Genomic DNA, 25546 nt, shown 5'->3' with positions numbered 1-25546 from the left:
TTAACAAACTGTATCGCTAACACTCTGCATATTGTTGTTTACTTGTTGTTAAACAGAACAGAAACAAAAGTTCTGGAGCAGAACTAAAGAAATCCAGCAGGTCTACATCCGTGTCCACATGGAGAAACAGACATCTAACAGGTCAACTGGCTATGCTGAGGCGATCATTTCCAAAAATAACTCTTTAAGGCATCTGTGATGAAAGGAGGCTGATTAATAATTATGTAATTGTTAGAACAAAAAGCTTTATATTCTGTTGTTGGTCATGTATCCATATTTGTATCCAAATATTTATGTTGTATTACGTTTTTTTTTACTGATGATTAATTCATTACTGTACAATATTTGGTTTGAGTGTCTTTGAACGCCTCAGTGTTTCCCATGTACGGTCTATAGTGTCTCCATTTGAACGTATCATCCCTGCGCTTTATTTTGCATGACACTGTGCATCACAAAATCTCTGTTTTTACCGCAGCACCTGAAGGCAGCAGTAGTATTGTTGCTGCCTGCAGATTCCTTTTTGCTTCCGCGTCCTGATTGGCTGAGCTTGTTGAGGAGGGGGGCGTGGCTTTAGTCCGAGTCCTGGCACCAGTCTGCTCCGCAAGCAGTGAAAGGTGGAGAGACTTTTCACCATCACACTCTGTGACTGTCACACACACGCAAACACACACGGACACACTCTGCGCGACAAACGGTGAGTAGATATTAATATCATCCTGCTGTCCGATTGATATCTGATTTATGTCTTGTCATCGCGTGACTGTGCGTCTACTGTATCCTCGCGCTGCGCCATCCTCTCGTGCACTGCTGAATGAATGATGAAATTCATGTCATATTCATGGCGTTATTGAGGTCTGGCGTTGCAGGGGCACAGACGTGGGCCTAAATTTAGCTTCTTATATGGCGCACTGCAAATGTGGGCATTGCTTGCGCGCGGTGGTTCCCATCTTAATGGTGGAGGAGAGAGTGGGCGTGTAAGGGGGGGATCACTGCCATGCAGAGCTCCGTGGATTCGTGTCTCTTTGTTATGGTGGTGCCGCAGTCGGGATGGTACACCCTCCTGCTGAAAAATCACTGGGCTCGAGTGCTCCGTAAAAATTCCCTTATTATCCATGCACGAGCTCCTTGTGCTCCCTAGCAACCATTAATGACTGTGTAGTGACCTATTTCACACTTTTTACTCTATATACTCTTACAGGACCTCCTCGGCCTGCAGACTATGATGTTAGTGGTTCAGTCTACTTGATTTCTACTACAGCAGTGTGTTTTTCTCAAAGGCAGTCAGGTGCAGCTCCAGATCAGTCCAGGCCTTGTTATGTAAAGTGTTTTCAGATCTGATCTTACTGAGCCTACACCACTTTTAGGAAGACTGTGATTTTCTATAGGCATATAGCCTGATGTTATACAATAATACCCCCTCCCCACTGTACACACACACACACATGCTCACACACACGGACACACACATTTAACAGGGACACACACTGCATCCCTTGTCTCTGCGTGGATTAGTACACATTGTTCTATTTATGCTCGTCTTAGTCTCTGTCTGCCTGTCTCTGTTTGCAGTCTTCAGTATATTTCACAAGGGAAATTGGTGTTTGAGGATAATAAATGCATTGTAGACTCATTGAAAAATGTACTACCACAGCACAGACAGAAACGCTGCATTAATACGGACAGACAAGGACCATCATTCAGACATGTCCCGTGCAGGGGAAGTGCCTCTAAAGTTAAAGAAGACAGCGGGGTCTGACTGGGGTCTAACAGGGGTCTGATTCAGGGCCTGATCGAGGTTTGATTAGGGCCTGATTGAGTTTTGATCAGGGCCTGATCAGGGTCTGATTCAGGGCCTGATCGGTGTCTGCGTGTTGCATCATCCCTCGCGTGATGTTTAAGCCCAAAGACACAGGCTGCACCATGGTATAAAAAGGACATATTTTGAGGTTTGGACCGTGAGAGTAAATAAATGGGACATGTTTTGGTGTGTTTGAAAAGTTGAGGTAAGTATTCTGTGAGTCAGGGTAAATGCTAATAGAGATGCACCAGCTCGAGGCCGGCATTGTTTGTGTCGACTTGCATTTGCGTGATTGTTGTGCTTTACAGATCAGCCTCCGTCTCTCTCTCTCTCTCTCTTGAAATGCAATAGATCATCTTGAGTGGGATTGTTTAGTTTTGGTCATGACTGCGTGACATAGACCGGGCAGACAGAGGCCGTATGAGAAGGTTCAAACAAACAGTATGGATGGCAAATTAAAGTAATTTATGTCAACTTTAACTGAAATGCAAAACAACCGTTTAAGCAGTTCCATGTTGTATCTTGTTTAGGTTGTGGGGGTTTGTGGAGGAACGCTCGCTGCCCTCTATTACCCAGCATCCTCCAGTGTCCATAAACTCTCACTCACCTATTAAGATAAAACAATGAACTGTGTGCATAAAGGAGGTATTTAAAACAGAGAGGCTGAATGAAGTTCACTCACTTCCTCTGACATCACACTCGTCGCTCGTCTGAAGTTACGAAAACACTCACCAGACAGACAGACTTGGGCTTATATGCCGGTGAAACTCTTGTGTGATGCTGCTGTGTGTTATGAGATGCCATCTGTGGAGCATTAGAGCTACAGCCACAGCTGGTGGTGGGCTGCAGTATTCCAGCGTACACACAACATTTAACTAACGTAGGTAAATTGAATTATTAAAAACCACGACTAATTTAACCAACTTGTAATTGTGTTGTCACACAGCATCGTCCCAGGAGCTAAAAGCTTTCATCTTTCATGTTGCACACAGGGGTTGGCCTGTACGAACTTTGATAATTAGAGACCACTTTAATGCTGATATGTGATCAATGACTTAAATAGTCGTCAGCAGCATATTAAGGGGCATCCATCTTTGTAGTCATTCCACAATACACAGTGTCTAATCTGTTGTAACTGCTTACTGTGTTGACTGAAGACTGAAGGAAAAGCTCCCTCTCTCAGCTCTTCTTTCAGCAGCAGCTCTCTTAAACAGCGTGCTTTGATCAGTGATGGACAGCAGAGAATAAAGTCATACACAGAGCTGGAAAGAAGGAATTAGTCAGATACATCACGAGGAGCTGACAGCAACATTGGAGTCACAACACTTCACATTCAGGCCCACCTCGACTGTTTGTCGTCCGCCATGATGAGCAAGCAGTCGGCAAGGAGAGACAGTCTTCTGACAGGCAGAGACCTCGAGCAGAACCAGACTCATCCATGATACAGAGAACTGCTGCGACTGACGTTAAGAGACGCACAATCAGAAAAAGAGCAGGATCCTTTACGCAGGGTGGATTGATCATATGAAACGTCAGGTGTAGATTTGTTTAAAGAACGTGCAGAGAATATTCACGCATGACCGCTGAGCTTCAGATGGAGATAAATCAAAGAGGTGTTTTTATGGGAAGGGGTTGGTGTACTCGATCTCATAACTCATGGCATCTCAACACCCCTCAGAGAGGCTAATTATGACTGATTAGCTAATGAGCTGAGGAGAACATGTAATGTCGTCAGTCCTGTTTGCACTGAAATACACATTTTGAGAAACTGGGCAGCAGAAAATTAGACGAATGAGCCAAACGACGGAACACTTTAGATCTCAAGTGTATTTCTGGATTGCAGCCAGCATGCTTTGGCATTGCACTTCTGTTGGTATCCTTGAATGTTGGCGCCATAGCTAGCATGGTGAAATCGGAAAAAAAAAAACCAGACCCAGTGACGAGGCCTAAGACCACAAGCAGGAAGCTGGATGGATTATCAGAGATGTTCTAGAGCATGCTCGTTGTAATGATGATGCCATGATTTCTGCTTTAGGGATTGGTGGGATTACATGCAATCCCTCACAGATTACAAGCCAAGCAAACAAGAAATCATGCTTACACTCATCCAAGCAGGTAAACTCAGCATTTTCAGTCCAGGCAGTCCGCCATTCAGAGTGTCTTTCAGTTTCCACTGAAACAGAAAGTATCCAGTCATCCACTCACGGTATCACGTCCTAACAACGTTAGTTATAATCAGCAGGAAATGTGTAGCCCCTTTATTCACTGAATAAGTCAACAGGCGTGCTACAGTAGATGATTGGGTCGTGGTTTTTTGATCCAGTATGTCGCCCTTGAGCTCCAGCATGAAACCAAAACAACTCGAGCTGCGTTGTTCTTCCAGCATGCTAACGTTAGCGCTCTTTAGTTTGCTTCACACTGCGTTACAAGAAACCATGATCTGTATGCGCTTCACAATTACATTCAAATAAGCAGTGAGTACAGTAAGTTATTCTTCTTTTCTCTAGTCCCTCAATTAAACAACTTTTATACCGGCCAGCTGGACAGACTGGATTTCTGCTGTATTTATGTTTAACATGTTGCACCTCTATCTTAAAATAGTGAATGTTAACTGAGAGAATGAATTCAGTTTCCTCCAAAATGGTCCTTTATCAACACATTAACGAGTGACAGTGTTAGTGTTAGTTAAACAATCAGAGTAAGTTATAGTTGGACATCAAATCCCTCCAACGCTTCTTTTTCTGCAGTTTGAAGATAAGGAAGGACTGACTTGACTCAACGCTGAAATACTTATTTACTTATATTTAGGTCAGAGGACCCTGGGGGGGTCCGAGGCCTTGCTCAAGGGCAAAGGAACTTGCACCTCTCTAGCTACTAGACCAATTTTCAGACTTGGTCTGCACCGGGACTTGAACAAGCAACCCTCTAAGTCCAAACCCCTACAGACTGAGCTCCTGCCTTATGTAAATGGTTAGATTCAAATGAATAAATGCAGAACAACGTTTTCTCAAAAAGTTGGAGGTCATTTTTGTTACGTAATACTTTTTGTCTCCACGTTATTCCAACCCATGTCCTACTAAGTTGGAAGTTGGATTAACTGTTGGGGTCCAGTCGTAAAGTTTAACTCTCAGCCGTTCAATCTGCAGCTCCTGCTGTGTCATTGAGACACTGAACCCCACTTTGTGTGAATATGTATGAATGGGTAAATGTGACATGTGGTATGAAAAGCTCTTCAAGTATTCAGAAGACGCTGGCCAAGTTCAAGTCAATTAACATCTTACAAATAAAAAAAATCACCTCACTTGATGTTGATAATTATCCTGATAGATGTTAAATTATTGATTCTTTAAAAGCTGATTTTTGCTCCTGAGTGAGCGTTGAAGAAACCAGATGGTTAATTACGGTTTAACTTTTCTTTATTATCACATCATTTCATTGAACAGGAACATTTCACCATCAGTGCACGGGGCTGGAAGAGTTTGGTGATTTCTTTCCCTCCGTGGGTTCTAACAGGTCACCTCGTCAAAAATGTTGCTGGTGTTTCCCGTTTTAGCGGCACAGCTAACGGAGCACTTTACTCACTTTTGTCGGACCGTCAAAAGCCAAAACGTCTCCAAACTCCTGAAGTCGAGCGTCCTTTCTTGTCGACGATGCTGTGAGCTGGTTGGCTCAGTGTTTTCTTCAGTGTCGCTAACGCTCAGCTTCTCATCTCAGCTGACTTTTAATTCTGCTCCAAATGTCTGGAAGCCCGTCTACCCATATCCCTGCAACATGATTGGCTGTTTGTCGTCTTTTTCTTCTTCACTTTAATGTCGGATGGCAACTATAGGCCTACTTTCAAGAATCTGTTGATATAAAAGTAAGTTTGGTGATCTATCTTTCTTTGTTCACTGCATGGTGGAGATTTTGGGGCCTAAAATCACTGCAGACATTCATGATGACTCATCGGCTCATCAGTGACGGTGAAGAAAACAAAAGATGCTCCTTTTATAAACGTCCTGTTGCTTCCTGTTTTGGTGAATGGTTTTGTTGAATCACCTTTGAAAATGGAAAGACTTGAAGACCCACCATGTTGCTTTGTGAGGCAGAAACCTTCACTCTGAGGGATATAAACTTTAACACATTACTCAGAAATGCACTCAGGTGTTTGATGGTCCAATATACAGCAGGTGATATGTTCCACCATTTGTGCCTAAAGATATGTTAGAACATAGTTTTGGATTGGCTGGATGTCTGTGTGGTGTCCCTTAGAGACTGTCCTCTGTCGGATGATACGTCTCGTTTCAGGCACAAATGCATTATTTTTAATGTCGGCACAGGAAAGAGAAAGTAAACACCACACCAGGTTCTCATCAGCTGACCAATCAGCCTTCAGGACTTGTATCCCCTTATCCCTCAGAGAATCACGATATCAGATTGAAAGTAAGGTCGTCACAATGTTGAATACTGACATACTTCTTGATACCAAGTCTTTTAAAACAGTCTGTTTTATTTTAACAAACTAAAGTTTCTTAAAGTGTGAGTGCTTTATAACTTCACTTGAGAAAGTGGGAAGTCAGAGGTGATGCGTTCGGGGCGTCTGCACGACATTGCTTGGTTTTTTTTGGTCATTAAAAACAAGATTCTAAATTGGGTAACATGTGTGTCTTTGCTGCGGTGGTAATGAAGCAGATATTTACTTTTATCATAACAAAGTTTAAATTCTGGACTCAGCTGTTGTTGAAGTGACAGGTAGGAGATGGAGATGGAAGATTGTTGAGCTATGTCATGTCAGGTACGCCAGTTACAGGACCTGTAAAGTACCTCGGTTAAAAGGCACAGCTGGCGTGTTTAAAGCACCACATCTGATACTGTCGGGTCAAACTCTTATACGTGCCATCCCAACATGTTTTGGTTAGTAGTGACCCTTTTGACACTGCAGGTCACACCGACACATTCACACACATTCATTGGAGTCAGTCATCTCTCAACTGGATGGTTGAGGGTTCGATCCCCAGCTCCTGCAGCAACATGTATGAATGTGTATGAATTGGATTGTCTAAAGCTGACTTTTTACCCAGCAGCCTCTACCATCAGTGTGTGAATGTGTTGGTGTGACCTGTTGTGTAAAAATGCTTTGAGTAATCAGAGGACGAAGAATGTGCTTCATGGCTTGACTACAGGTTCAAGTCCATCAGCACCATTTAACACGAAATCATCTATTGATTACCTGACAGTAACCCAGTACAGTAGAGCTGCAGCTATCGAATATTTTAGTAATCGAGTATTCTATCGAATATCCTGTCGATTAATCGAGTAATCGAATAAATCATACTTTTGCTTAATTAAGTTTTAACTCGTCTTGGGTCGTCCCTACAAACCTGCTTCTTTGCAGTTACCGTGGTAACGCCTGCTTGTTACAGCCAACCACCTCTGCTCCACAGCTGCTGACACTCACCATATTACTGACAGGGTCCCAAATTCACTTTTTGATTCACTGGTCAAGGCGGCAGATAGATGAAAAATACAGGCCAAACACGTTTTAATGGCTGAAATAACAAATACTGTTTTGTGTAGCCTACACATCTATTACAGTATTTAATTGAGAAAGCATTATGTTCTGTTGAATCAATCACAGAATCAATCATTATGTCAGATCAGGAGATTGAGAAACTTTAAATATATATTTGCTAAATTATTATTCCACAAACAAGTTATCTCTTGATTTAGCTTTGAAGACATTAGAGATTTAATATAATCAGCCTGTTCATTATTAAAAGTGTATCTCTGTCTGCTCCTTAACTGCTCTCTGTCGGCACGCTCACAGACTACAGAGACCATAGACATACAGTATGTCTATGACAGAGACTGTGAGGACGTTGCTATCGTTATGTTAGCTGCAAACACGGAGAGAGTGAACGGAGAAAAGCCGACCGTTTGACCGGATCACGTGTTCCCGTCGTATGGATCACGGATCAACTGTGTGCTGACTAAAAGTTAAAAGGGGCACGCCGCGCTCGCGTGTTGAAGTGTCTGTGTGTAAGAGAGAGGAGCAGGTAGCTGCAGCTACATTAAACGTGTTTTATACTCATACCAAAGTTTTGATGACGCAAAAAAAAAAAAAAAAACTTAACGAAGCCTCGAGGCAGCGAAAATTCCCGATGAATTTTTGTAATCGAATTATTCGAGTTATTCGAGGAATCGTTTCAGCTCTACAGTACAGAAATCCAAACCATTCACTAAAATGAAACAAGTGCAGATTTGTTCTCAGACGAGCTGAAAGTCTTGTGTTCGATGTGGAACAGGAGTTTCTGTAAGCACTGAATATCAAACAAAGCTGGGTACCATTATGACTGTCATAGCTGCAGTAAACACATCAAACAGAGGCTGCACAGGAAACAAAGGTCGATGTCTCCTGCTGAGGGAGGCGGCAGAGATTCAGATCGGACCTGACATCATACGCTCGACTGTGGAGCCGGGGAGGAGGGGGAGGACGCTTGTCTTCTCATTTTCATCCTCCTCCTCCTGCAGTGAGCTTCCATCGGTGTGTGTTTGTGTTCTGAACCAAGCAAAGGTCTTCTCTGTCCTGCAGATCGAAGGGGCTGACATTCAGAGCACACTGACATCTGATGTACAGTAGAGAGAGAGGAACATGAACAAAATGTCCTCCTGAGGACTGTCAGGCATCTCAGCAACACGCAACCATAAAACAGTCCCTTTAAAGTAGATATCCTGTTATGCTAACATTTAACAGGGAGAATATCGTAACGTACGGCGCTAATTCACGTAGCAGCCCCGAGGTCAAAAGAAGCCGGTTAGCCCGTCTCTGAACTGTTTGATGATGAGGCTAAAAGAGGACGGATGAAACGCAGGAGACAAAAAGAGGGAGTGACCGAGCAAGAAGAAGGACAGGAGCAAATATTAGACCCTGTCAGGTGACGTGGTTCTTTCTTTATTCACGTCACGACGCCTTTACGACAGTCGGGCGTGAATGATATCAGAGGCTCTCCGTGTGCTCTACTAAGCTTTCTGAACTACATCTTTTCACGTTAACTCACAAACTAACTTTGTCTGCATTATCAGAGTTAACTATGTTGAGCTCTGTTATTACAATAATGTTGCAGAGACAACTTTTTGGCTCAGATGGATTTATTTATTCATTTGTACACAAACCTGAGACATAACTTGAGTTCAATAACTTTCTGGACGTGGTGAAGCTGCTAAACACGCGACAGCGATGACACAGATAAGGATACAGTCTAACGTTAAGTCGCCATCTGCTCTGAATAATCTCTGCAGGAATGGACGCTCTGCATCACTCTCTCTTTTTCAGCTCGTGGCGTCATCTGGCACCGACCTCTCCGTCTCTTAGAGTCAGCCAATCATCACAGAGACAGGCTAACTGGCTGCTGCTGCTGCGAAGGTGTAAAAACCTCGTCCAAACGTACATAAAGCAGAGCGATCTGTGGACATGTGAAATGTTCATCGTACTACAAGATCGACTTTGAAACAACTTCTTTTTTTCAGGTGGAAAAGTTACATATTGTTGCTTTAAGTCTGAAAATATAGCGTCTGCCATTTTTAACAGTGAAATAACAAACATTACATGATGAAGGTTTGTAGTCTTTATATGTCAGTGGGCTTTGGACAGGCAGTATGTCAGAAGCAGAAACAGATGAATGTGAACTCATGTGTTGTGTTGTCCGTCCACGCTCTGATGGGAACAAAACAACAACACAACATCACACTTTCAGCCGCAGTATAAACAGGAACAGATGACACGCCACGCTTCTCTCTCGTCTCACCTCTCCATCCTACCTGCTTTACTGGATGATCTCGGAGGCAGCTCGTGCACACGCAGCACAGCGCCGCGTCTACAGATATGTGCTGGCGAGTGAGCAGGCTGACCGTCTGCAGCGACCCCTCATATACTGACGCTGTGTGGAAAGGTTGACACAGTGTAATGTCAGCAGTAATCTAAACTGCTGCTCATCAACACACTCTGCATGTGTGTGTGTGTGTGTGTGTGTGTGTGTGTGTGTGTGTGTGTGTGTGTGTCAGAGCGTCTGACCATCAAGAAGGCGACAGCGAGGAGCTGCTGAGTCACCATGACGACTGGCTGGATTTTAACCCTTAAAGTGAATGGGTTGAATTAAGTGCCAGTAAACAGCATCCTTTGATCACTCTGCATCATTACAGTGTTTGTGTTGATGAAGGTTCTCATAAAAAAGATGATAAAAGAGGGAGATGAAGGAACTCCTCCCTTCGAATGATGTAACCTGATGAATCCAACGTGAGCATCACTGGACACTTCGGAGCGCTCTCATCGACTCTCTCACATTTCAGCTGTCTACGTTGGAGCTCCTAACTGAATCAGACTCTGTGCCCTGTCATCTCAGACAAATGAACCCTTCAGACTGTGTTCTTTCAGACATGGCTGCACGATCTTTGTGTGAAAGCAAACAAGAATTGTTCCCAGTTTTAAGAAGTGTGAAGATCAAGGATGGAACCAAAACAGCACACAATAACTGATCCCATTCCCCGACGCCCAGTCAGAGCCCTGACTCTCTAGACTGGAAATCTGACAAAATGTCTGGAGCTCAAACATGACTTTAGAGGAAACAAACATGGCGGACGACGGGCAGGAAGTCCCTTAACTTTAAAGTCAAAAGAAAAAAAATGAAAATATGGGCTGTTCATGTTTTATTTTTTCCGATGTTTTTTGGGCCTTTATTGACGAGGACAGCTGAAGAGACAGGAAATGTTGAGAGGGCAGAGTGCAGCAAGGGGCTGAGGTCAGATTTGAACCCACAGCCGCTGTGCTGCAGACTGTAGTCTCCGAACATGAAGACGAGCTGGAGATGAGATGTGTCCTTCAGGAGACACACACAGAGGGCATCAGGGGCTGGATCATCAACTTGTCTGTGAAGATAACCTGAAGGACCATCAATAATCAGGAGTCGGATTGTCACAATGGGGAATATGGCCCAAAGGTGGTCTTATAATCTCAGTATGTAACCCCCTTCAACGACGGAAGACAAAACCCTGAGAAACAGAACAATAAGAAGATTCGTCATTTTATTGGAAAACGGGATATTTTTTAAAGTGTGTCTTTGTCAGGAGAAGTCCCAACTATACTTTCTCACTTTTATTCACTTTAAATTTGAGCTCCGTTTGGGTCTCCACCCACTCCTGAGTTAAATATGTAAACTGTTTTATTTACCTTCCGACTAGCTGACTGCTCTAAAGATCAATCAATCAATATTTTTATAGCACCAATTCATAACAAATGTTATCTTGAGACACTTTACAAAACAGCAGGTAAACAATACTACTTTATTATCTTACTGAAGAAAACTGGGATAAGGGATGATGCAGGAAGGATTGTTGCTCGTATATTATCCCACGTGTTCTTTTGTAAAGTGCCTCGAGATAACGGTTGTTGTTGTACATGAATTTAGCGTGATATGTTTAGCGTGTAATGTTGTGTAGCTATGAAGAGAAATGTAGAATGACAAACTCCTAGCATGAGCTGAAACAAGGTGATGTTGTTGCAGCATGTTCTCAATGACCACAAATGATTCTGTTTTTGTGTTTACAGCGAACAAAAAGGCCGTGAATGCAGGCAGAGCGAGCTCCTCGGGGCCACTCTCCTCTCCATTCACTGCTGTTACATCATTAACTCAGACTTAGATATCGTACTGTGACTCATCACTGGGCTGAACAGACCTCGGGCCTGGCTGTGAAGTCCAAGGGTATCATGCTGTGCAGCAGAAACAGCTGTGTTCTGTTATGTTGTGGATCATATTTACACGTGTGGGATGTTCGCTGAGGTCTGTTGTAGAGATGAGAAAAACAATTCAGCATAGTATCCCTCGATTTAATGTGGAGATATTATATCGTCTCAAGGCAAGTATTGATATTTTAATTATATTAAAAGTTTCATTGCCGAAGGAGTTGTACAATGACTTCAGTTGTCCAGTCGTCCAAACATGTCTGTGTTCAGTTTAGCTCGATTAGACTGAAATGCTAACAGCTCAGATTGTGAGGTGCATGCAGCCTGACTCCCACTGGATAGAAGTAAAAACCCCAAAGGGAGATAAAGAGACTAAGACTGTTTTCATATTTAACAAAAAAAGTTCTTGATTTTGTTTTTGTGGACATAATGTGCAATTAAAAAATGTAAATCACTATGTATATCACAGTTGTCAGCATATCACCGAATGTTTGAAATCGTAGTATCGTAATAATATCGTTTCATCGGACCTCTAGTCTATCGTCCTTCTCAAAAACACGTTTTAGATCGTTGAGAATTTTTTATACATATTTAATCAGAATATATTCTCCGTGAGCTTTATTTTGAAGTTCTTACCAAACATAACGTTGAGCTCAATGTGTGGCTGTGAATCCTCAAATACTAACCAGGAGTCAAACAGTTATTAAAAATATTCACTTTGTATGAAGATATGAACAATTAAACCTGTGCAAACACAGAGAGAGTTTAGTAAAGAGGCCCTGCTTGTTTTTTGCACATGTGTTACTGTATACTGCAGCAAAGCCCTGCACATGCCAAACCTACACAAGATTGTCTCATAGTGTTCATTTGTATGATACAAGCTGCTGTTTCAGACTAAACTTTAAAAATAATAATTACCTAAAGACACCTGCTGGAGCTCATTTAAAGCTGCTCTGAGGGATTTTCATTATGTTGTGTCGATGTTGGCATTTAAACTGTTATGTTGTAAAGTCTTGCAAAGATCCATATATATATATGCCCGATGCAGCAGCGTTTAGTTTTTTTTTTTTTAATTGCTCATTATGTCTAATGCCGCTCTGCGATGTTTGGATGTACTTATTGTAATTTGAATTAGTGATTTTGATCTTAGTTTATATATATATATATATATATATATATATATATATATATATATATATATGTTTTCAATGCAAGTGGGAGAAAAAGGCATGCAGGATGCATAGCTATGAGGTAATGTATCCACATGTTGATATCTCAGATTAATTGAGGCTCCTACAGCAGACAGTGATGGACATGCAGGGCTTCATGTGGGATGAATAAGAGTTTAAAGGGGGATTCTCTGGAGAACAGGTAGCCAGTCGGAGTATTGTGTGACTGACAACATTGTTTTGTCAGCAGACTTGCTGCTGCATTTTTAAAGGTACTGAGGAAGGATTAAAGAGGATTGTGTGATCCCAGAGAAGAGGGAGTGACAACAGTCTGTAGTGTTCAACATAGGTTTTATTTTAGAAATAATTATCGACTGAAAAAAAAGCCTGACCTCCTGTGTGAAGCACTCGGGGCTGATCACTGAGTCCTGTTAGAATGAAGGTGAAACACATGTTCAGACGTCTAATTTGTAACAACAGCTAAAAACTGGTGAGGTTAATAAGATGAGAAGGCTTGATGGAGAAAGAGAGTTGTTGGTCAGCAGAACAATGATGAGAGCTACCACAACAACAATCAAGTAAATGAGCCAAAGGTAACATGTACACTGAGCCCTGAGGAGACACCACAGAAGAAGAAGTCTTTCATTTGGATCCTAAAGTGACAGAAGAGAAGGAGAAACAATCTTTGGTGAGGTAGATGGGTATTATCCATCGATGCTTACCCAGTGCAGTATCAACTCAGAAGGTTAGCTGAGATGTGTAGAGTGAAGTGATGTAACAGGAGCTTCATTTTATGTTCACACATACTCAGAAAACACAGCAATCTGTCCTGTGTTTTGGTGATACAGTAACGTGTTAGATTTCCTGCCTGTGTGTGTGTGTGTGTGTGTGTGTGTGTGTGTGTGTGTGTGTGTGTGTGTGTGTGTGTGTGTGTGTGTGTGTGTGTGTGTGTGTGTGTGTGTGTGTGTGTGTGTGTGTGTGTGTGTGTGTGTGTGTGTGTGTGTTTGTGTATACTTGCGTGTGAACTGTCAGTGTTCTGGAGGATGAGGTGATTACGTAGCAGACGGTTGGAGTCAGGGAGGGAGAGGTGGTGTTTGCTGAAGCAGAGGATTGTGGGTACAGATATAGTTTTTAATCCCTGCGCAACAGCTGTCTCAACCCAACGAACCACCATCATCATCATCATCATCATCATATCTCTCTCCCTCTCTCTTCCTGTGTTTTTCTCACACACATTCACAGATGAAATGTCATTGACATCATAGTGTTTATAAGTATCATTAATACCATGTTAAAGTTGATCACAGTATTATTCTATGTGAAGAAGTCTCCTCTTTCTGTCTGTTAAATTCATTGTTGGCCTTGAAGCTGCAGTTTGAGGCCAGCCTGACCTCAGTGTTGAATCAACGATGGCTTAAAAAGTCACAGTGAAAGCAAATATGGATGGAGTCTATTTATTTATGGAGCTCGCTGTAAGCACTCCTCAAGATGAACAGAATACATCCACCCTGACAGGAAGTCCGACGAGGAGAGCATCCGGACAACTTCAAAATAAAACACGACGTACAGACTGCTGGTCGTCTGTATCACAGTGAGTGGACTCGGTGTCCTGTCGTTATATTTACAACAAGCTGACAGGCTGTTTGTGAACAACTGGTAAAATAAAACAATACCAACACAAAGCCTGCAGCATGCTGCTGCACGTTTAGTTCAGCCAGAGAACACGTGTTGTTTCTTTAACATCATATGACCGCAGCTTTACTGACACATTTTCTTCTCAGTGTTGTGAAACACCGTTATCAGACAAGGTTTGGTGTTAGCGTAAAAACAGATTGATGGGTAAATGACTCTTTGAGGCCGTTCTCAGCGCCTCCGCTCTGATCATGTGGTCAGGGATGGATTTATACTTGAATGTTTACGCTGGTCTTGGTTTCATGCACATGATCAACAGTTTCCACATCTGGCTTTGAACCTGGAAGTGGATCAATAGATGTGTCTTTCCACTGTTTCATGTTAGCCAGTTAGCCTCTCGCTAACGTGTTTGGTGATTGTTTTGTATGTGACGCGACAGGTTAACAGTGACGCGCTGAAAAGGCTCATTTAGCCTCCTACAGCGGAGTCTGACACACTTAAACAATAATTTGATTCTCCAACGCTTAGTAGCTTTCCGGGGCATGGTTGGGTAGCTCGGCTGGTTTTTCAAAATAAAGCTATCACCGGCTCAGATCTCCACAAAAAAAGCTTTGAACATTGTATGATAGTTTATGACTTTCATGTGTACGTATGCTAGCTACGTTTCTTCTGTATGAACTTCTTTAGATGAGTTTGACTCATCAGCCCCCCCGACCTTCACCTCAGATTGACTTTTACATCCTTCACTAACCTGACTTAGAGCCGCAGCAGGAGTAAAACATTGCGTCTGTCACACATCCATGGATAAGAGGTGCTTTAGTGTTTACACAAATATTATGGAGGACTGTGTGCAATGAGAGAAACAAAGAGCACCAGCGACGGGCCGCTGAATATTCTGGCTTATGAAACCTCTCCAATGGAGCGATAAATTCTGCAGCATAATACACTAAGAGGGTAACAGAGGTTAGGAAGCCTCTTCTTCTGATTGTTTCATTTTTATAATTGGAGTGATGAAATCATTGAGTGCAGGGTCAGTGAGCGTATGTGTTTATCTATTAGTGTGACATTAAAAGTTAAAACATGAGTGGTGGCACATCGCAGTGACTAATCAGTCATTGTTAGTATTTAAAGAGGACAGATTCTCTTCCTTTCACAACGTTTCAAACAGTCCCCCCTGTGGTCTTAATGAAACATCTGTGTTTCTGAGCTTTGGTCCAAATATAACATGAATCAAGCAGCAGAGGAGGTTTGTGACCCTGTAGAAACCAGCTCTCTCTGAACGCTCCGTTTTGGTGTGTGTGTCTCCTTAAATGTCATGTGACCCAAATACCTGCTATAGGTTACCCACGTAAACGTTCAAAAACACTGTACAAGTGGATTTTGCATCTTTAAGAGAAACATGATAAAAGTTAAGAGTCAACAACAGGACATCAGATGTGAGTAGATGGTGAGTGTGTGAGGTGTTCACTGTCCTGTGTCCCTCCTCTGAAACAATGGCCTACAGTTCCACTCGAGGCCTGCTCACACTCTACTGTATGTCCTCATACTGGCTACTGGCCATCTTGTGTGTGTGTGTGTGTGTGTGTGTGTGTGTGTGTGTGTGTGTGTGTGTGTGTGTGTGTGTGTGTGTGTGTGTGTGTGTGTGTGTGTGTGTGTGTGTGTGTGTGTGTGTGTGTGTTTGTGTGTGTGTGTGTGGTATCGTGGCAGGACAATGACAGCTTGTTTGCTGGGAGCAGGGATAGAGGCAAACAGAAAAGAGGGACACAGAGAGATAGCAGAGTTTGTTCAGGGGTCACACTGTCACCAGTCCTGCTTCATGTCTGATGCACTCAGCAGGTGTACTGAATCCAGCTCCAGCTCTGAGCCACACTCGGCCTCCACAGATGGAGTGTTTTTCTTCAATGTGAACGTTTTAATTATCAGCCTATCTCACTAATGCACCGCTCCATTATCTCAGGTCATATTGTCTGCACATGAAGTTCATGTTGGTTTAGACGTCAAGGACACTTTCATTGTGCTCAGGTGATCAAACTGGACCCGCTCGGCTTTTCAGAGAAACTCGTCTTTTAAACTGACCTTGACTTTATTTTTTTTTAAAGCAAAGCAGACTGACATAACATAATAAAAGTCATCACACAATAGAGTACTATTCCAGACAATATCAAAACCTGTTAGTTGTTTGGTAGCTTCAAAGCTAATCTAAAAAATCACCTAAAAAAAAAGCAAAAACTCACTAATTTTCATTAGTCATTGACTCTTTATTGATTTTCGTCTCACTCATTTTTTTTTCTTTAATCCCCTCATGGGGCGGACAAGTCCTGTTGTGTGTGTTGGTGTGTCTGCAAGGGACACTTTATGTATATATGGCTGTTTGTTACTTGCTGAGTGATGTATGTTGTATGTATGTTGTTTTGTTACCTGACTAACTCTGGTGCAATGCATCAAATATTTACATTCATGTTTCTTTTATAGCACACTGTCCTTCACAAATAAAGTTGAAATTGAACTGAATGAAAAGTAATCACACGTGTCACTTCCTGTTTGTCTCCAGTAACAGGACTATGGACCTGAGCCTGCGAGATGCACTGGGTGGGGGGGGACACGGGGGGCCAGGTGGGGCCCCTGCTGAAGCCCTGCTGAAGAGAGACTTTGTGGCATCGCTGGAGAAGGAGAGCTTTGATGACAAGGTGGGAGAGAGCATCTCCAAGAGCGACTACCGACCCTTGCTGGATGGAAAGGACATGAAGAGCGGTGAGTCGCCGTCAGCGCTCGTATACACAGAGACGTGAGGAGGAAGTGATGCTTGCCTGTCTAATGTGATGTTGATCCCTGAAGGGACGCTCTCTCTCTCCTCGGGGAGCTTACAGAGGAGGCAAAATCAGCTGTTTATAAAAGTTGACGTAATTGGGCTCCAGTTTGAGATGTTTTGTTAAAACGACTTTTAACGGATAAGAGGAACCATCAGTTTGTAAAACTATGCGGCTACGCTGGTCACGCTTGTTTACCTCATAAAAGATCCCTCTAAACCGGAAGGTTGGAATTCGATCCCCAGCTCCTTCAGCAACATGTCCCACGTGTCCATGACCTTTGACCCCAAGGTGAACCTGCTGTTTCGTCTGTGCTGCATGAATGTGAATGAATGGTCACTTTCCACAGCAGCCTCTGTCATCAGCGTGTGAATGTGTCGGTGTTGAGTAATCAGAAGACGAGAGAAGCTCAAGTCTATTGATATAGACATGATACTCAGTTTTCACACACTGCACTAAGAAGGCTCTGCTTGGTAAGAGACGTGATGTCGTTTTCAGCAGTGTAAAGAAACATGTTTTTCACGCCTGTGTGAGGAGCTGCTGATTTGAATGCAGTCAGCAGCTGAACTCACTCCTTTGATGAGTGTCGCTTTAGAAATACAGACACGACGACATCAGACGATTGACTGACTGCAGACACACTCCGCACTTTAATTTCTTCATCACTGATGTAAACCAGCTGCAGGACTGTCTGTCCTATTACTTCATTTTATTTAGTCCCTTTTTTTGTTTTTTCAGTCTATATTTCCTTTTTTCCTCCTTCCCATTCTTCTTCACTGTTTCTGTGCATCGTCGTTCCTCCACTTCTCTCCGTCTCTCTTTCTGTCTGTCATTGTTGTGCTGTGTCAGCCTGGAGACAGCTAGTGCTGTATTAGCATCATTATCATGACCACACACACACACTCAAACAAACACAACATTAGCAGCCTGCCAGAGGCAGAGTCTGCTCCAATGAGTTGAATGTTAGCTGTCAGTGTTTGACACGCAAAGGGAAGGAAGCGGAGTTTGGCAGCAGCTTTCACCCCTCGCACTTGTAGATTCCTTGCTGATGATTTATTTTTATGCTGAACTCCTTCACCTACCTTACGTAAGGGTCACTCACAAGACGACAAACCAAAGCAGGCGACAGTTAGATATCAACAGTACGCTAACTAAGTTCCTTTCAAATGAAAATCGGCTTTGCAATAAAAGCAGTTTCTTGTCATAATTAGCTCTCACCTCTTCTCCTGCTCCTCCGTGACCACTCAGCCCGCTGGCTGTTTGGTCCAGCAGGTACGGCTGGCTGCTCTGTAGATACTGTCGTGATCGTCTGAAGACCTTGTGTCCTTGTGTTTCCTTTTCCAAAGTTGGCGTGTTTTTGACAGAGTATGTCCTTAGCTTGTAAAGCGCTTTTCTAGTCTTCTGACTTCTCAAAGCTCTTTTACACCGCAGGTCACACCTCCACATTCTCACACTGACGGTAGAGAGACCATCAGTAACTCATCCCATTCATACATATTCACACGCCGCTGACGAAGCAGAGGGAGCAACACTGAAGCGTCTTGCCCAAACATTTTGGGACACGTGGCTGCAGGAGCAGGGAATCGAACCCTCGACCTTCCAGTTGAGAGGCTCTGCAACAGATGCAGCTATTAAATGTGAATGAATATGACAAGTTATTGATATTACTCTGCAGCCTCTGTCATCAGTGTGTGAATGTGGAGGTGTGAAAACACTTTGAGTTGTCAGAAGAGCTCAGGTCCATTTACCATTTTTCATTTATGAAATACAGCTTCCACTTCAGGCTCTACGCCTGGAGTGTCAGACTCCAGTCCTGGAGTGTCAGACTCCAGTCCTGGAGTGTCAGACTCCAGTCCTGGAGAGCCAGATACCTGAGACTGCTCCAACGCACCTGCTTTAAACCAACGTGTTGTCATGGAGCTCTGCAGGAGCCTCATTGGATTCAGGGAGACGAACGGTGTGAGGAAGCCGGCCCTCCTGCAGTCTACGCCGTAGCAGACAGCGTAGCTTCGCGTTGCCCTGTTCCCACACAGAAGTCTATATCTTCGTAGCCTGATGTGCTACTCTTCAAAAATGCATGTGCAGCAGTTTTCTGTGTATTTCCTGCATTCACAGCATTCCCTCTTTCACCTCCTCCGATGTCTCCTCTCTTGTCTTCATGGCAAATAATAGCAGAATAATCACCTGCAGCTCAATGTTTATCGTCTCCAACTCCAACATTATGCACTCAGCTTCAGTTGCCATGGTTTCCGTTTCACAAACATGCAGAGAATGTGTCAGAACCCAAAACTGGCGATGTGACTAGCATAGAACTAGCAACTGCCAACGAGCGTTTGTATGTGGGAGTACTGCATCGCCACGACGACGCACATGTAGTGCTCACAACGGTGCAGATCCAACGCAGAAGTCAAAATCAGACTTCTCTCCAAAGTTGTTGAACGTTGACAAACTGAAGCAGTCTGAAGCTGAGAATGTAAATGACACACCTCTTTCACTCTACAACCCTCAACTGTTCTGTCTCCATGTTTTTTATTAGATTTGTGTCTTTATTACACGCGAGAAAATCAAAGATCTGAGAGAAAAAATAATGTTTAAGAGAAAACATTTTCATAACAATAACAAAAAATAATAATGTTCTCTCTCAAAATCCTTTTTTTCACTCTCAAATCGAGCCAATAGGAACGTGAGCCCGCACATGACACAATTTTCACAGCGAGAGCAAAATCCTGAATCCTGAAAAAAACTGAATCGATAGCAAAGACTTTGGTTTTGAGATCAAGAAGAAAAACGTTTCAAGAGAAACACTTTTTTTTTTTTTTTTTTTTGAGATAATATTTTTAAACTCAGAGCAAATAATAAAGATTTGAGAGAAAAAGTATTTTGAGAGATTTTTTTTCTCAGAAATAAAAATATTTTCTCTCAAAACTTTTTTATTCTCAAATATTTTTTTTTTGCTTTTGATATAAAAAACTTTTTCTCTGAGACATTTTTTTCCCCCTCTCAGATCATTTATTTTCTCACATGTAATAAATACACAAATCTAACTCCATATGTTAATAAAGTAGTAATAAAACTAGACGTTATGCAGCAGACGTTGGAAGCAGGTTTTTATACGACACGGTAATGACAGGTCAGTTTAAATCAAGCAGCTCTTCAGATCACCTCACATGGCTGTTATGTCACCTAAATAAAAACGGTCATGGCTTATGCAACACTGCTGTTTGATAATGACCTAATACATCCTCATACATGTTGATGAGGTGACACTTACAGGAAGATGGAAGACAGATCTCACAGCGTGGGTCCAGACGGAGCGATGGGATCTGGGTGATGGGTTTGATGGTTATGACTCTGAACACAGATGGCACATCGAACCGGCCTGCGTGTGTTTGTTTTAATCCTTTGTGATAAACCGTCAGACTGTCGTATCGTCTCACGTACTTTCTGATATGCTCATGCACAGCTGGTATGATAATGATCACCAAAAGCAGGGACACATCCTCTAGCGATGTGTGTGTGTGTGTGTGTGTGTGTGTGTGTGTGTGTGTGTGTGTGTGTGTGTGTGTCTATTTAAAGCTGGTGACTATATATGCCTGCAGGCTTGGTGGAGGGAAGATGGGTGTCCCTGTGAAATACTGAGGAGGAGACAGTGTGTGTGCTGACAGCAGATGTTTGACCACAGGCTGACTCGGATGTTATGTATTCCAGATCCTAAACTTCACATGCATTACTGCACGAACATTTTCATCCCTGCAGGAAGCCCTGGCTAAAGGTCGGAGTCTTCATCTCCATCTTTCCACTCTTCTTTATGAATGGAGCTTGCTCAGGAGTTTCCATGTGTCACAAGAATGAAACAGTATTGTTTAAGGACATGGGGACAGATATGTTGACGAAAGAAGTGGAGGGTTTGATTATTCAGGCATTCACACTACACATCGTTGAACATTTGTCTTTGTGTTGTGACTACAAACATGTGAAGACGGTTTATGGTTTGTGCCAAGTTCCTCTGACATGAAGTTTCTGGTTGGATATTTGGCACCTACACAGCATTAACTCAACCCAACTTCATCTATATATGTACACACAGCACCGTTAATCCAGCGTGCTGGGAAGCGCAGATAAAAAAAACCCCATAGAAAAAAAGCAACAACAACATAATAAGAAACAATATGACTAACAGGACGATGGATTTTAGTTTGCTTGATGCGTTATTGAACGTTAAAAGTGAGGATACACTGGCACAGGAACGAGTCCTAAAACCAGGAAGTGAGTTAGCATTTTAGCTCCATGGGTTCCTAACTCTAAAAGTCACTGTGGATTTTGAATGTGTTTGTGTTTAGACGCCTGAAATAAGGTCTGTGGTTAACACAAGCTGAAGAGATGTTTTATTAGATGAGATAAACTACGTTAGCTAAGACCCACACTTGTGAATTATAAAGTTTTTCCGTGTACGTAAAACGCTGGTTGCTAACAAGCTGCTAAATGTGTGAAAACCCCATAACTCTCCTCATCGACTGTGTACATGCCGTACCTGTTGGTCCTGAGCGAATGAGAGGTCAGTTAATGTGTTCATCCCTTTATTATTAGCACAACGATGCCAGTAGCTTTCTGTTTCTGTCCCATAATGAAAATATAGTCGGTCTTTAGTTATTTGGGTGTTGAGACAGAATCAGTTACTGTATCTGTGCTGGTGCATTGAAACTGTGACGACTTCTGCAAGATGGCCGACATATATATTTTAGAGCAGAGTTTTATTGTCTTGAAAAAAGTGTTGAGGGCTTTTTGGAGGATAAAGTTGGCAGACAGCATTGACTATGGAGATGGTTGATTTGAGATGGACGACACCACACAGTGGAACAGCTGCATCATGTTCATAGACTTCATACTGGATGTGCAGCACAAAGACGATCACCTCATGTTGGACAGCTCACAGATGGTCTGGGTGGATTCAGTCTGAGACCATCTCATCTCCCCTCCTGTTTGAACAGCTTCATCTCTGTTACAGATCTGTCCCTGAGTCCTCTCATCGTTTGTGTTTCTCACATCTCCTCCCTTACCCCCCTCCTTTCTTGCCTCGTGCTTTGATTGACTCTGTGTTTGATGGTGTGCTCATGTAGTAGAGTGTTGTGCACCTCCTTGAGAACAGCTGAGAGAGGCATGGGAAACCAGAAGCCCGTCTGTCGTCCACGTCAGGGAGCACACACCTTTAATCACAAAATCAAACACTTTTCTTTTTGTAATGATTGACCTCTAGAGGTACATCATGAAAGATAATAACACGTGTTATAAATATGACTGAACTGTGCAAAGATCCTTCGTAGGGTCATCGTTTGAGCTGCAGTGGTGCTTTGTATTTGTGCTTAGACTTAAACTGTAGAAGATCATTTAAAATGGCTTCTATGAAGAGCTGTCTTTAACCTCTACCATGTTTTCAGTGACTGTAGGTGCTTCATCAGGGGGCTGAAGACCCTTTCACACATGCACTATAGTTTACAAACATGTTACACTTTTTGTTTAATATTCCTGACAAACTGTCTGTTCCAGTCCATTTAAGCAACAGAAGATTAAAAAAGAAGTGCCCATTTAGTTAGCGTTAGCTAATAGCTTTCTTGCTAGCATCTTTTGAAACACAAATATGCTACAAGCTCCAAACAATGAATAAGAAATGTGCCAAAACATCAAGAGGGACAAATGAATCTGAAGTCTACAAGTCAGCTGCTGACTTGGCGTGGGCCTCACGCACTTTAGTACAGATTTAGTCATTTGTCTGATTTGTGCTCCTGCTAACATCGACAAAGTGGGAACAGGTGACCTGACTCTCTTGTGATGTCAGATGTTCTTTAGATGGACGTTGACTCACATGATGCTAACATTTGGCTCGCTGTGAGTTTGTGAGAAAGGAAGGTGTGAGAGGACTTCTTGTTCAGGCCTCATGGGATTACTGTGTTTGCAGCTGGCGTGCTCATCATCTTCAGGTCGGATTATTACATTATTTATTAACAGTGCTGCGGCCACAGTGGAGCTGCAGGCCTGATAGGGATGCTGCTGTTTGAATGACTCATTAGTTGGCTGAGTGCTGAGATGACAAGTCATGGACTGTGGTCGAGCTCGGAGTCGGACGAGCAGGGAGCCAAGAAGTCTCACTCTTATTCTGCACATGTCACTCCTCGTCACTGAGTCCTAAAAGTTTCATTTGACAGGAAGTGGACAAGCCTCAAACGCGAGGTGGACACTTAGGTTTGATGATCCAGTCATCTAGTGTGCAGCCTGACACTCCTGAGAGTCTGATGCTGGATAGTATATATAAAAATGAACTGCATTGTGAGAACACACGTTAAATTACGCTGCGAGCTACAGTTGAAGTCCGATCAGGTCATCTGATCAGGCGAATGTCCTTCTACACTTTGCTGTGTTAAAGGTGGTATCTGAAGACAAACGTCCATGTGACTCCTGCTGTGCTCCACATTGATGCAGCTCTCTGGGTCAAAGACCGGTGCTGGGACTGATGAGCTTGGGCAGAATGTCTCGTCTAGCTCGGGTCCGATTGAGGCGTATATGTAAGAGTAAAGTCATCATTAAATGACCTTGGTTAGATTGTCCGACCTTGGGAACTTTATCTTTGTTTGATTTCATCCCGATGAACATGTTAACATGTATTTTAAAAGTCGGGTTTTTGTCAGTCCAACACTGTAATTTTTTGTCTAAATTGCATGTAAACACACTGACAGATAATGAAGAAAAAGAAATCCAGCGTCCCTCTTTGGAGGATTCTGGAGGATGTTCATTGGTGTGCGTTGAAGGACTTCTCCTCTGCATATGATCCCAGCACATATGTAACGGCCCAAGAAGTTCTGCTGCAGTCTGCTCGTGTTTCTGTCAAGCTGGGAAGGAGCTGTGTTTACTGAGGCATGCTAACACATCCCTGCAGTGTGTGTACTTTCACTGTGTGTGTGTGTGTGTGTGTGAGCGAGGTAGAGGAGAGAGAGACAGAGAGAGAGAGAGACAGAGAGAGAGAGACAGAGAGAGAGAGAGAGAGAGAGAGAGAGACAGAGACAGAGAGAGAGAGAGAGAGAGAGAGAGAGACAGAGAGAGAGAGAGAGAGAGAGAGACAGAGAGAGAGACAGAGAGAGACAGAGAGAGAGAGAGACAGAGAGAGAGAGAGAGAGAGAGAGACAGAGAGAGAGAGAGAGAGAGAGAGGCACTGCATCGGGAAGTGTCGTGTGTGTTTGTGACCATCAAAGTCACTTTTTTGTAGTGTATGTTTACGTTTGTATCTAAGTCTATGAGACGTGTGTGTGTGTGTGTGTGTGTGTGTGTGTGTGTGTGTGTGTGTGTGTGTGTGTGTGTGTGTGTGTGTGTGAGACAGTCACATGTGACTGCAGTACAGTGGAGCATCAATACAGCAGCTATACACACATGCAGTGTTGGTGAGGTCACCACACACACACCTTGGCTGTCACTGCCTGTGTGTGTGTGTGTGTGAGTGTGTGAGTGTGTGTGTGAGTGTGTGTGTGTGTGTGTGTGTGTGTGTGTGTGTGTGTGTGTGTGTATGTGTGTGTGTGTGTGTGTGTGTGTGCTGACTTCAGCAGATAGGTTGAAGTGAATGTAATGCAAGTGAAGCTTTGACAGCACTTCTGGAGTACAAGATGTACTCTTAGACAGACGGACAGACGGACAGACGGACGGATGGACGGACGGACAGACGGACAGACAAACAGACAGATGGACAGACAAACAGACAGATGGACAGACAGACAGAGAGACAGACAGAGGAGAATGAAGTGGTTACAGTTTGAACATGATGATTATAGACTCAGCAGTTTAACAGCTGCTGAGATCAGAGTCAGATGGACTTCAAACCGGCCCAGTCCAACAGGTAGTTACCATGCCAACAGTCAAGCCAAGCATACAACATGGAGTGGTGAAGATGTGAACATGAACTAGAGCAGAAGGTGTTCAGGACATAGTTCAGGGGCGGCTGTGGCTCAGTGGGTAGAGTCATTGTCTATCAATCAGAAGGTTGAGGGTTCGATACCTCAGGAGCGCCTGCAGGGGGCAGCTCACTCGTTCAGTGTGAACACTTAGTTTCCCTTCAGGGATCAATGCAGTTATCTCATAAGTTCATATTTTCAGTTCAGCAAATTCTCTGATCTGAGAAATGTGTGTGTCTTCAGGGGGAGTGCGTGTGTGTCTGTGTGTGTGTGTGTGTGTGTGTGTGTGTGTGTGTGTGTGTGTGTGGGGTCTATGGGTCAAACACATACAGGAAATGTCTTTTAAAGAGCTTTATTAACAGCTACATTCAATTTTCTTAAACCAGATCCTCATCTTTTTGTCCGATGTTAATCTGAGTCCAAGAGTCTAGAGTGCTATTCTTTTCATCTAACAGACACCGCTTTTTAAGTCTAGTGGATTATTGAATAATATG

At 43.1% G+C, this 25546-nt stretch overlaps 1 protein-coding gene across 5 annotated transcripts in view; it reads left to right on the top strand.

Annotated features, from left to right (window-relative positions):
• Window positions 1–475: 475 nt before the first annotated feature.
• The window catches only part of LOC306826563 (uncharacterized protein), an 86803-nt gene continuing 61732 nt past the window's right edge, over window positions 476–25546 (top strand). For 4 of the 5 annotated variants that reach the window (XM_079347950.1, XM_079347951.1, XM_079347949.1 and 1 more), the window contains exons 1-2: window positions 476–694; window positions 16866–17065. In XM_079347950.1, coding sequence (XP_079204076.1) covers window positions 16876–17065 — 190 coding nt within the window. In that variant the 5' untranslated portion in view covers window positions 476–694; window positions 16866–16875. The remainder of the gene's footprint in view (window positions 695–16865; window positions 17066–25546) is intronic. The other variant, XM_079347953.1, reaches the window with a different exon arrangement.

This window comes from Symphodus melops (assembly GCF_947650265.1).
Source record: "Symphodus melops genome assembly, chromosome: 7".
In the NCBI taxonomy this organism is placed as follows: domain Eukaryota; kingdom Metazoa; phylum Chordata; class Actinopteri; order Labriformes; family Labridae; genus Symphodus; species Symphodus melops.
Note: the sequence above shows the minus strand (reverse complement) of the source record. Positions and strands in the feature narration are given on the sequence as shown.